This window comes from Haematobia irritans, chromosome 3 (assembly GCF_050003625.1).
Source record: "Haematobia irritans isolate KBUSLIRL chromosome 3, ASM5000362v1, whole genome shotgun sequence".
NCBI lineage: Eukaryota > Metazoa > Arthropoda > Insecta > Diptera > Muscidae > Haematobia > Haematobia irritans.
The window spans coordinates 61,086,346-61,100,629 of NC_134399.1; the positions used below are offsets into that span (position 1 = coordinate 61,086,346).

The 14,284-nt window shown below is 33.6% G+C and overlaps 1 protein-coding gene across 1 annotated transcript in view; it reads left to right on the plus strand.

Moving 5' to 3' along the window:
* The first annotated feature begins 858 nt into the window (after positions 1–858).
* The window catches only part of stx (ubiquitin-like domain-containing protein stuxnet), a 115,178-nt gene continuing 101,752 nt past the window's right edge, over positions 859–14,284 (plus strand). The window contains exon 1 of the mRNA XM_075302824.1: positions 859–2,625. Within this exon, the coding sequence (XP_075158939.1) occupies positions 1,838–2,625 (788 nt within the window). The 5' untranslated portion in view covers positions 859–1,837. The remainder of the gene's footprint in view (positions 2,626–14,284) is intronic.

Sequence of the window (14,284 nt, forward strand, 5' to 3'; positions counted from 1 at the left end):
TTGATTGCATGACTTTACCCCTTTAATATGCCTTGGAATATCCTGAAGAAAGTCGAATTTTCGATGTAAAAATGTTTAAAAATTATGTTGTTTTATTGATATGTATGAGATATATATATGCATAATGAGATAATTAATTTTTAATTGTTATTGTAGCGTGCGACAGCATTCGCTTATTTTTGATACTGTTATTTTTTATGTCAAAAATTAATAAAATATATAAAATTCGTAAAATGTTGGTATTGAATTTAAGCTCGATAATTTTGGTTGACAATTATTTGCTATTCCGTTAGTTTATCTCACATGGAAAACTGCTTGAGAAATTTTTGAGTGGCGATGAATTTCAATTTGATGATTATAGGTGAGTACTATGTTCGTATTTTTCACCAAAACACTAAATTAAAATTACAAAAATCTCTATGAAGACGATTATATTTATAAAAAGTCTTGCGAAATAATGAATGGAAAAGATCTAAGGAATTGATTGTGAACTATTTTGTATTTATAATTAAATTAAATTAAATTAAATTAAAAAAGTAACCGTGAAAATAAGCGGGTTTTCAGCTTGAAAACTGAACATAGTACTCAGCTTATCTTCGAGAAACTATTGGTATTTTACTGTTGAGTGTAATGTCTGCTTTTGTTGTGAACGCGATTTTCTCAACATAAATGTTCCCTAATTGTTTGAAAAACCGTTGAACTTTAGCATTTTTCAAACGTGTGTGTTTAATTGGATTGTATTGAAGATATTGAGTACTCATTTAACGAGTAACGAGTACTCAACAAATTAGTCAATAACGAATACTGGTAATCAAATACTCGTTACTTTCCCAACACTAATGTGATGTTGATGATACACCTCCATTTGCTCAGTAAGCGGTGCAGTCGAAAGTCAGTGAGCGCGTTGCGAACGGTTGTTTTTTGCTTCTTGGAGAATCGGTGTGTCTTTCCCACACACAGTGTGTTGAAGCTGATTAGTTGCAACAACAACAACAAAAGAGTGTGTTACAAAAGCATCATTTGTTTGAGAAAATTAGAAAACACCCGTTTTATAACAAAAAAAAGGAGGAGCTCAGTATATTAAAAACGACAGCTTAAAAATTGTAGAAAAATATAGCATATACAACGCTTTTGAAAAAATTTCTGAAATTACCTAAATTTATTCAACAAAAGAAAACCAGACGTAATCATTTTTAAATCTACTCTCAGCCTTTGAATGATACTCCAACTCTCACGCTTCTCAGTAAATTGCTTCTGAGTTTATCTATACGTCTGTGTGTGTGTGCGCATTTTGAAAGTGTAGTGTAGCGTTGATTTTGTGCGGTTTCTTATTATTATTTTCCTATTGAGCCTATGCCCCGTTAACTTCAAAATACACCACCACCAACAACAATAACTTCTCACCACCATCGCCATTAACAACAACTGGTGTATTATCTGGATTTTTTTGTACACCATCAAAACTACAAAATACAAAAAAAGACTCGCTTGTATTGAAAAACACGAAAATATAACAGCAACATATTGTAAGGTGTGGGGAAATCGATTGATTACGTACACCTTCACCGTCTAATCTACCACTTAACTAAATAATAAAAAAAAAATAATATAAAAAAAAGAAAGAAACGAAAAACGCAAAAAGGTGTTGCTTTAAATTTGTTCAACAGTGACAAAGTGACAAGTGAATCTTCTTCTATTGTTAAAATTGTGTTAAATGAGTTATCACATTGAAAAAAAGAGATAACAAAGGGCTTATAGGCTTTATAAAAATATCTATACAAAGGACTGGTAAAAATTAATCAGTGAAAATTTTTCGATATAAAAATAAAACAAAAAAATGGAAAAAACAACAGACTCCAATAGTGCTTCGTCGCCGTCGTCATCATCATCATCGTCAACGCTGTCAAGTGGCAACAGTGGAAGTGGGGATGGAACAGCATCTACTGCTACCCAACAACATGTACTGAATTCTTCCAATAAAACTGGTGCTGGTGGTAGCCAAGCAACAACAAATACAAGTGATGGCAACCAACAACAAACGCCACATCCGCAGCATCATGAACAGCCTGTGACGACAACTACAACGACATTCATGCAAAACGATCAAAACAATAGTAGTTCTCCATCGAAAAATCAACTTAATTCACTTGGGTGTGGTCCACCGGCAACATCATCATCAACAGCAACCTTTGCTAATAGTGGCAATTTGAAAGCCTCCAATGGTAGTACCATTATCAAGACAACATCCCCAAACTCTGCTCCATTCTCTATAGCCTCATCGTTGTCCCATAACAATAGCACCACCTTGGGTCATCAATCTTGTACATCTGCCGTCGTTGCCAACACCAACACCACCAACAATACATCTATTCCTCTAGCTTCATCTAATGGGGTCGGATCTGCCGCCTCTGCTATTGCCATTACTTCAACATCGTCTACTGCTCCGACAACTTCGCCGCCAACGTCCTCACAAATGGCGCCTATTAATCTTAATATTAGCACAACAACCGGAGGCAATTTTAGCGTTTCGGTAGATCCCCAAATCACTGTGGAAAACTTAAAAAAGATTATAGCCAAGAAGCTTAAAGTTGCAAAGGATCGCATTTGTTTGCTACATAGAGAAAAGTAAGTATATAAGTAAATAACCATATTGGTTTACAAAAAAAAAAAAATATCCTGCCATATGTATCTGCAGAAAATAAAGTACATTTGGTGAAAAATGGCAGCATTTTGTACATTCTACACTTTAATAGTATGATCAAAATGTATTCCACACCAATGAGTGCATTTTATTCATTTCCCTACAATATTGAGGAGTTTCGTAAAAAAATCTTGAAATAATTACTCCGTCGTACCGCTTCGTCTCAAAATGGAGCAGAAAAGGAAAAATACGTAAAGGTGGGTATTAAGTTCGAGTTTAGCCGCTAAAATCCTCATTTTTTCACGATTACTTTTCTGTAGTAATCCATTTTAATGAATACAAACTTTGTGCAAATTTACTTTGGGATATTCCCTATCAAGTTATAATGAAATCTGCAACAAATATGTATAATTTTATGACTTTTTTACTGATTTAGTTTTCACTTTAGTGAAAATTAGCGGCTAAACTCGAACTTAATACTCACCTTAATTGAAAAAAATACAAAACAAAAATATGAATTTGGCGGAAACAATCACACAGTAGTCCAGATTTTTGTAAGTGGGTAAGCCACCTAGAATGCAATCATAGCTGATAGAAAATAACCATTTATTTTATAGAAAAAATTTAATTGTCCAGATTTGGACAATTGTTACACTTGAAATAAGCAAAGAACAATTTCTATAATAGGAAGCCGGAAGAAGGCCGGTATGCATCTCTAGAGCCCATTAGGGCTCATTTTGTTCCCATAAGGACATGTTATCGATTGTTTTAAAAAACCTCATTTACAAATAGCCTAACATTCAAATTTTTAAGTTGGTAGTTCAGGAGGTGTTCGCACGAGTGAAATTTCACTCTTGCAATCTCACGAACAAAGTGTTTACTCACGCGCTATATATGTGGTAGGAATGAAAATTACTAACGTACACAATTTAAAGGCTCATGCACACACCCGTTTCACGACAATTCTTGTGATTCACGAAAATTCTCGTGGCAGAACAATTCACGCGATTAAAAAAATCTTGTGAATTATGAATTTGTTCGTGAATTTCGTGAGTGTGAATTTTTTCATAAGCACATATTTTACGTGAGCGTGCTTTTGTCAGCATGAAAATTTCAATGAGTGTGGTTTACAAAGCTAATGCGAGTTTTTCGTGAAAGTTATTTTGTTCTTCACTCACGCATGATAAATTTAAATTCAGTCCCATTCGCGCATTGATTTGAATTTTGTGCCACACGCAAACCTTTACTTTGGGACCATACACTTATAAAATAGTTTACTCACGATGTATCATATTCCACATCCAGGAAAGTAATACATTCCCCAAGAACAGAAAAATATCTAATTTTTTTAATATCCCCCGAATGCGTAGCGTCGTTTCCAACAATGCATTATTTTTCATTGACACATAAAATGTGGGCATATTTTTTCCTACAATCTTTTTCAATTGGTTAATAAGCCAAAACAATCTTAGAAGATGTCTGGCAACTTTTCATTACATCTCGTCAGATAATATCTGCCTTGGTTAAGGGTGCGTTTTTATGGTTTTTTCTTACAATACTACGTTACGACATTATATACATAAGTTTCCATATTTTGTTTTGATGTGTATTGAGCATTGGAAAAAGGATGTATTTTCTCTTCACATGCTGAAACTGAATAATTTTTAGCGTGGTTACGCGTCTATAATAGCATTATGATCCCAGCAAAAAAAAAATTGGCAGTTCTTCTCAAGGCACAACTTTAATAGAACTTCCAAAAATGCTCTCGCAAAGATGTTCTTTATTTTAACTGCACAGGAAGTTCATTTGAGTAAATTTTTTATAACCCGCTTTTTTCATATTTTTAAAGGGAAATTTCTTTTTATTTGTAGGTTAAAAAATATGAAGAATTAATAAAATGGTATAAATTAATTAAATTTAACCGAAAAAAATGTTAAATACTTTCTAGAAAAATTGCGAATTTTATAAAATATTTGATGACCATTAAATTCCATTCCATTAAATTAAAAATCATACCAAATTTTAAAAATTATTTATTTGTCAAAATATCACAAAAATTCTTAAGTCACATCCAAAACACTGAATTCACCTCACACCCTACCCTACCACCACAGTACAGCAGCTGTTGAAATGAAATGACAATCCCATGTTAAATTCATTGTTTCTGCGTCAATTTGGCACCACTTCCGGATCCAAAAAGAACATTTTCACTACCTTTTTGGCGTCGCTTTTTTTTATTGGGATGGTATATGAAGAAAATTGAAATTTGTATAAAATGTTAGATAATGGTGTATGGAATACACCTTAATCGTCATATAATTTGGATGAAAGGGATTGGGATTTTGGTTTAATTTCACTACAATTCTCCACCAGAGGCGCTGCTGCGCCGTTTATTTATGCTTTCTATAGGTCGGTACTCCGTTATAAAATTATATTATAGTTGGATAATTTTACTCAATTGAAGCTTGCGGAGTTCAAAGAAATGTGTTTGTTTTCATTGTATATTTTTAATTATTAAAAAAAGTAACCGTGAAATTAAAGTGGATTTCAACTCTCAAACTTAAAATGGTATTGCTTATGTTGGTTTTGGTAAAGATAACCAGATCTTCTTTCCTAAGTGAAGAACAAAACAATGGCAGATCTCGGCTTTAATTGGCTTATCGTTGATAAGTGGAAAACCTACGTTTAAAGAAAAACGAAATAAATGAAATTGTAAAAGTGACAATGGAGAAAGAAGTGTTCCGATTCCTACTCCAGCATTTCTCATTAGGCTCGACTCTCACACCCGATAGTATAACTACATCCCATTTTAATCACCCTTATTCCTGAAGTCGCCCTCGCTCTCGCCGTCGCTTTTTGTCGTCTGTCGCTTTTAAGTCGTGTCGTCATCCATTTGGTATTCCTGTGAAGTGGCGACGGCGAGACGACGATTACATTTTGCACCAATTACAATACTCGGTAATAAAAGGCCGATATCACTAGAAAACAATCAGCTGATGTGTCTACATAGCTAATCTTACCAGTTATTTCACTGCGAGAAACTTGAGGATATCCCCCACCAAATCCTCAGCCACACTATTTACTACATGGACGGCAGAAGTGCGCAGGCAGTTGAATATCAGAGTCGATGGAGTAATAATTCCGACCACAAATTACCCCAAGATTCTTGGGGTCACATTCGACAGCCTTTTTAGGTCATCTGCCCATGCCACTGCAATTTGTAATAAGCTCCGTGGTAGAAACAAGGTCCTCAAGTCACTAGCCGGCAGTACTTGGGGTGCGGACAAAGAAACCTTGCTAACTACTTATTTATTTATTTATTTATTTATTTAATCAAACTGAGCCCCCATGGGCCATATGTTGATAGATATATAAAGTAGAGCAATAATGAGATTTAAAATATTAATTACATACATCAAAAATTGCTAAGGCACTAACACGAAAAATTCTAAAACTATAAAAAAAAACTTAAAAATCTAAAAATCTAGCAAAATCCTCAATGCACATTTCTAAAAAAATAATGAATAAGTGTGAGACAGAGATTGTCAATGACTAAACTGCTAAGCTTCGTGAGAAAAATGGGATATTAACTTTTTTTTGAAAACATGAACACTATTCGATAATTGCTTTATGTTTTGAGGTAAGGAGTTCCACAGTCTGGTAACTCGAATTGCAAACGAGCGCTCCAGAATATTATGGTTGAAATGTTCAATGCGTATTTGAGTGGTCCTTGTTGTACTCAAGAACCGGAAATAAGATATAAGATATGCTGGTTTACCTGATTTCAAAACACCATAAAGAAAACAAAGACATCGAATATCAAGATAACGCTCAAACGAGCATCCCAGAAATTCATTAGCAAAGCGTGAATAGTTGTGTCTACAGTTTTTACCGAATACAAAACGAAGCAGAGAATGGAAACATGAAGTAAGTTTAGACAAACTTGATCTACTTGACCCCATATAAACCTCTACACCGTATAAAATATGTGGCATAAGTAGTGAATGCGCCAGCATTCGTTTCACAGGAAGCGGGAGAATAACGTTCAAACTATATAGTTTATAAGGCAATTGGCCGGTCAGTGGTAAACTATGCAGCGCCAGTGTGGACACCGCAGACCAGTGATACGCAGTGGAATAACATACAAACCTGCCAGAACGCTGCTCTTAGAACTGCGACTGGGTGTCTCCGCAGCACACCCCTGGATCACCTTTATGTGGAGACAAAGATCATCCCTGTGCGAAGACACAACTACATGTTGTCAAAGCAGTATCTCCTGGGTTGTTATCGCAGTAATCATCCAAACCACCATCTTATGGATACACAACCACCACCCAGGAACGTAAGGGTTGATATACATAATCTAGAGCGCGAGATCCAGCGCTATAAAAGAGAGCCTCTAGATCAAGCAGCGTACCAGGCAGGTTTGAACAGGATTCATGAGGATACTGTAGCTGAAGCGGTGAGAAGCTACAAGGTTAATCCTGTTCTTGGAGTCCGACCACCGCCCATAGCACCGGAGGAAAGAGACCTCCCACGGCAGACTAGGGTAGTTTTGGCCCAATTAAGATCAGGCAAGTGCAGCCGCCTCAATTCCTACTTATCGGTGATTGATAGCAGCGTAGCTGACGTTTGTCCAATTTGCAACCAAGGGCCACACGACACGCGTCATCTTTTCTCTTGCCCACCCAAACCAACCCGACTTACCACCAGATCACTCTGGACACACCCCATCTTAGTCGCAGAGTTCCTTGATCTGCCAACAAGCTGATGTACCAAGCGTATAACATGAAATGGATGAGATCACAATAAACTGTTACAACAACAACAACATCAGCTGATGTGCAAAAAATGAATTTTAATTTTTTCGGTTTAAAATATTTTTATTTCTGACACAATTCTGTGTCGGCAAATCAAGAAAAAATATTTAATTTGACGCGGGAAAAAATGTGGATATATATTCAAGGACAGTAAAAGCTTCCAAAACTATAAAAATGGCGACGACGCTGAGATCAATGGCACAAGGATCATCGTGAAAGAAAACAATCAGCTGATGTGCAAAACTGAATTTTAATTATTTGCTTTTAAAAATAATAAATGATAAATTTGACTCGGGAAATGATTTACATTATCTATGTTTGGTGCTAAATAAAATACATTGGCCTTGAAGGGTTTCAGTTAAAAATAAATGGAAAAATCAACACGTTTAATTGTGCAGTTTTCTTTTCTATGATGTGAATGCGATGACCATAATTACTATATATACAGATCAATTTGGTATAAATAGCTCATTTTTATATCAATAGATTTGTGATCGTGGTCAGCTCAGAACATGAGTTCCTCAAAGAGTGGAAGCTGGAATAAATACTTGAACAGTATAGATTTTTTTAATAACAGTTACAGCTTTTCTACCATTTGTTACAATTTTTCTCTAAAGTTCAAAGGCATTAAACTACAAACCATTTGTTCCAACCGGTTTTAAATCGGTGGAGTCAGTCTAGCTCATCTAATGGCTGATCTCTAGTTCCTTTTATTCCCATTTTTTGTAATTGTTGAAGATTAGTCACTTTACCTCTTACCAATTTCCATTTATTAAATTTATTTTTCAATTATTCCATTAATAAAGTCTAAAAAACTTATTCAAAAATTAATCACTAAACTCGTCGCTGGTAAATTTAACGGCGACAAAAAGCGACTATATTGGCGACAAAAAGCGACACCAGGAATACCGATTTTCGTCGATAGCAGAAAATATCGACGAACGGAATACCAATTAGTGGCGACAGATGAAAAGCGACAAAAAGCGACGGCGATGGCGACTTCAGGAATAAGGGTGAATAACAATTCAACGGTAATTCTATTGTGTAGCGTTCCAAAAATTTACCGATATAAATATTCTTATTTGCCATATAATTTTTTGCCGTATAATTTATGTGTGCAAGAGAACACAATTTTCAAATTTGAAATGAATTATACCCACAAAATTGTCCATTATGACTTATTTTCAAGCTTGACATGCCTGCCTAAAATTCAGAACGATGTCTTAAAATTGTATCTTTTTTATCAAGAGTATATATTCTATATATGGACAAAAATCGATTTTTAATACGTGACAAATGGAATGTCAAAGTTATGATACACAGAAAAAATATTTTTTGTCTTCAATCACGAAATTAATTGATCCAACCAATTTTTAATTGAAAAGTCTTCAATCACAAAGTCAATTAAAAAATTATTTGATACAATTAATTTTTGTTTCAATTAAAAAATTTGTTGATACATTTTTAATTGAATATTGTTTACAATTCAATTAAAATTTTAATTGGAGAAATTTTGGTGATATTTTTTCTGTGTAGTAGACATAAAACAAATCTCCATGATTGGAAGTTACAGTAGGTACGATTACAGTCAATCCACCATTTTTATATGACCGCAGCCTGATAGGCAAGTTTGCAAAAACTATTGGCGTGAAATGGAATCAATTAAACACCTCTTGTGTGAGTGTCCTGCATTTTGTATAAGGTATAAGCGAATTTTAGGGACATATAGCTTTTGATTACTGGCGGACCTGGAAAACGTTAACTTAAGAAGTCTGCTAATCTTTTTGGAAAATTCTGGTTGGTTAAACAGAAGAAAATAATCGGGTGGGTTCCAAAACAAAATTTGATTGCAATTAATTTTTTAATTGCAATGTCTTCAAGAATGATAGTATCATGTCATGTAAAAAACTAATTGATACCATTAATTTTTGTAATTGATTTTAGTTTCAATTAAAAATTTGTTGAATCAATTAAATTTTTAATTGAATATATTTTAAACCTCAATTAACGCTTTAATTGGAAAAAATTTCGTGATTTTTTTTCTATGAAGGTAAAAACAAGAAGTGCCTGTATGTAATATGTACATTTAGTTAATGTGGTGTCGTAAGGGACTGAATAGTCTAAGTGAGCCAGAATCATATCGGGTTGCCATTTTAACCTAAACTATATCGCCGTGGAATTTCAGTCATATCAATACACTTTGTATGGTCTGAAACCTATTTTCGACTACCTTTTGTTGTTCTATTGAAGATCTTAATGAAATATCGTTTGAAGAGTTTTTAAAATTTTGGTTTCGCCGTAGTCAGAGTCGAGCAAAATTTATACGACTCCAGCAAAATTTTCTGACGCCGACTCTACAGTCCTAATAAGAACTCGTTTCCCGATTAAAAACGAAAACAAATCTCTAAAATCGGTTTCATATTTATTTCCAAATTTATATGAAATCACGAAATTGACATTCTTGAAATAAACTTACCTCTAGTTCTTCATCTGATCCATTTATTTAGTTCTGATAGGAAAGAAATGTTTGACAAAGTCACACCAAATGTAGTTCGATAGTGATTACGCTACGGTATAACAAAATATCAATTGCTTTTTAAAACGCAATTGGTTCTTGAATAAAATATAAAAAAATACAGAAAAAGAAGAAAAAATAAAAATAAAATAAATTTCTAAAAAGTATGACATAACAAAAGAGAAAATACATACGCATAACAACTCAAACTAATACAAGTAGCGCCACAAAGAGACGACCAGGGTCCCCTACACAGAGATAACAACTTTAGAATTTACACATACATATATATGTAGTGGAATACGCGGCATAAAATAGAAATTAGCAATAAAAATAAAAACAAACAAACCAAAAATAAATTAAATAATAGAAGAAAAAAAAATTATAAAAAAGAATATTGTAAACATGCATCTGTTCGGATGCACAACAAAAACACACACACACTCACATCCAATTGGGTATCTGTTAGTGCGCAACGCCTAGAACCGGCAAAATCCACAAACACATTTTCGATTCCATTAATTCGCGGCAATAACCAAAAGCGGCAAAAATAGTAGTAAAGAGAATTTAGAATGGGGAGCAGCTGTATGTTAAGTAGAATTCAAATTTTGTCTAAAATATACTTGTTTCTTGATTCCCATTGTGCATATTTTTGGAAAGCAACAATTAACAATGGCAAAAATAGCCTTCTAACTTTTACTTATACTTGTCATTGTCGGTTTTTGCAGTTTTTGAATTTTCAAATCACTACATTGTAATTCAATTTCAAACCCATTAATTTTTACTGAATCGTTCAATGGCTTATTGCAGCGCATCCAAAGATGACTTATATTTTTCTTCACTAGTAGTTTCCCTTATATTGGCATATAACAACTGCGTTGATATTAAATCTCAAGAGAAAATATTGGAAACTTAAAACAAGTTCAATCCAAGCTTTGTAAACACTGTCATGTCAGCAACCTCTGGTAGCCCAATAGTCGTTCAGTGTTGTCGAATTAGGTTGTTTAAATTCGCAATATTGCTTTCTTGCTCTGGCTGGCTATACAAAAATCATAGGACGAGAGCATTGCCTCATCCACTGTAGATTTTCATTCTACAATTTTTTATGTCTCTCTCTCTCTCTCTTTGTTTTCTGATCAAACAAGTTGCTCGACTTGCTTTGGATCCATGTTGTCTTTATTCTTTTTCGTAGATTTTTTTTTGTACCTTATCAACACCATTTCTTTATGTAGGGGCATTTATGCCAGTACAATATTGATTGATGAAAACCAACAAAAAACTTTTGAATGAAGATTCTTCTCTGTGTTTTGTTGTGAGTGAAACTTATGTTTTATGTTGTTTGTTGTTTAGTTCTTTGTTTCTGCGGCTTGAAATTTTACCATTATTTTTTTGTCGTTTTGGATATTTAGTTTATACATAGTAGCTATGTGAAAATTAAAATAATGATTTAAAATATGAAATTTAAAATAATAATAAAATAGAAATATTATGATCTAGCACTAAGTCGACATATTCTGTAAGAAGTTGATATACAAACTGACGGTAGGCCTCACTAATGTCCCCTGGGTTAGATTTATGCAGAATTAAACTTGCGACAGCTTATCTATAAGCAGCAGGTTAACCTCTTATCCAAAGAATACTGAATTAAACTTCAGATAAACTCAATGTTTAAAATTTTTTAAATTAAAAATCGAAGATAAATTATATTTTTTTTTTTGCATATAATGTTTCCACTGAGTAATGCAAGCTCATGTCATGTTCAGATCAAGACACCGACCTTTAAAATGAGTAAGACTAATTGTCCTCCAGATATTTAGTGCCCTTAAAACGATCTGTGGAATGATTCAAGTTTCAAATTTTAAAAATAACGTAGGTGTTTTCCTACAAAATTGGAAGATATCGACATTTTCAATATACGAACGAGTCTAAAAGTCGTCATATATTTAAAAATTGTCGCTGGGAACTAGATCGGGAGAAGAATTTGGTTGGCGCGGAAGCAATTCGAACCTCAATTCGTGGATTTTGTCATAAATTTTACTCGAAATCTGCAATGGATGGAAAATATCTAAATCTGTTTTGAGATATATTTTCTCGCTGCGTTTGGTGCTGAACATTTAGGTTATTTGTTTGACCGTTTGATTTTGTTGATAATACAGATATCGGAAATTATAAAATACTATGTCGAATCAAAATTTGAATAGGTATTTTCAACGCGTAGTGTAGTGCACTCGGATGACTGTCGATTGGATTTCGGAGAAAGATATCGATATAATCTTGTAGTAGCTTTATCATTATAAGGCTAGTTGTGCAACTTATCGTAAAATTTAATTTAGCTTTTCAATATCCCTATTGATCAAGCTTTGGGATGGGATGGGATCAAATTAAAAAATATTAACATGCTATTTATTCGATCCGAGTCAAAAGAATTTCGACATATGGTCCCCAGGAAGCCTGATGAAACGCATTTGGTTATTTTGGCCTGTCACTGTCCTCCCAAAGTTTAGGTCACTAATATTTATGTTTTAATTTGAATTTGTGTTGTTTTTAACCACGCGATGGTCTACGTTGAGGTTATGGTTATTTATGTTTATTTTCTCCTAATGCAGATGGTTTTATGTGCAATTCTATATTAAAGGGACTCTTTCAATGTGCTCTATGTTCTTATATCTTTGTGCTGCTGTATATTGAATTCAATAAGTGTCCGGTCTCCTCTAGGGTTTCTTTGTTTTGCCAGTCTTTCTTTGTTTAGAGATTTTTATACATTCGATGGTTGTTCCTAAAATAGTTCTTTTTTCCTTTGTTTATTACATATATGTATATATGAATATGTGCATATTTTTTTAGAACGGATGAAACAAGTGTTTATTCGTAAAACAATTAGAGATCGCGTATACGAGATATTAGGTTGTTGTGGAAATCAAAACCATACTGTAACCTAATCTTATAAAATAAATATATACATATATTATAATCTACAATGTAGGTAAGTAAATGGCAATTGCGATCTAATTGTTAGATTTTCTTACATAAAGTCGGAGGCACGAACAAATACCAAACTGCCATAGTTAAACTAAATGATACTGGTGCCATAGCCCAAATTGCTATATTATTAAACCTATCAAACTTAGACACAATGAATAGCGGACAATTCTCAAAAGTGAACAATTGAGACGTTTGATATATTATGAAATTAAACCTCTTGTAATTTGCAAAGTTTTGATATGTTGACATTCAGATTTTTTTCAAAATATAAAACGACTTGCGTTTTTCGAGAAGATTATTTTTATATTATGTGGCAGACTAACTTAGACTATACAGTCCATTGTGCGTGGTATCACAATAATACCTATTACATATAGATACTTCTAGTTGTTACCGTAGATTCCACCTTAAGCCTTACACAACGCAGGACACTCGCAGAGATGTTTAATTGATTCATTTTCCTCCGCATCATGACAAGTAATGCAGTTGGAGTAATAAGTAAAAGCTCTCTTATGATTGAGATCTAAATCGAAAATGGGAAACTTCCTCTTTTCACTTCTCTTAAATTATGAACTACATGTTTTTCTCTTTCTTCGTCTCTATTATGAGAGAGGTTTTCTTATTGTTATTGTAGAAATTTCATATAACTGCACACATCATTACTTTTCTTCAAGAAAACATATGGACTGATAAGAATTGGAATTTTGATTATTTGCAGTTGCCGCTACCCTTCTCTTCTGCATTATAGATACATGCTAGGTAGTATAATTTAACTTTGGATGTATTTGCGTGTGTGTGATGTGTATACAATAACGATTGCCAACAAAAAGCCAACATGTGTGAGGTAAATTGTGGGGTGGTTGGAGGCGGTGGGCAAATTGATTGAAAGCAGCAATGTGACTATGTAGTTCTGCTTAAATATTTTAGGTGGACAGTGGTGACGTTAGATAATTTTGTCTGAGTGCTTGCCTTTCTGATGGCCATCGCCTTAGTGATGTTGTTTGTACGTGTTTTTTGTTGTTGTTGTGATAGAGGGAATCTTTTCCTGTTTCCTACTACTAAATAAAATTCATTTCCACGTATCTATATATTTTTATAATATCTAAAACGCATAGGAGACAATGCAATTTTTTGCACATAAATGCCTTTTTTCGAATCACATAATCATTAACTAATGCAAAAATGTATTTCTATATCCATAAATCTAACTTCGATTAACCGATCGTGTTTTTTTTAGTGTCAATAAAGATTATATGATTTGATATAATCAAAATGTGGAGTTCTACAAAACCCCAAGCATATTTGAGTGAAACATGGAAAATCGAA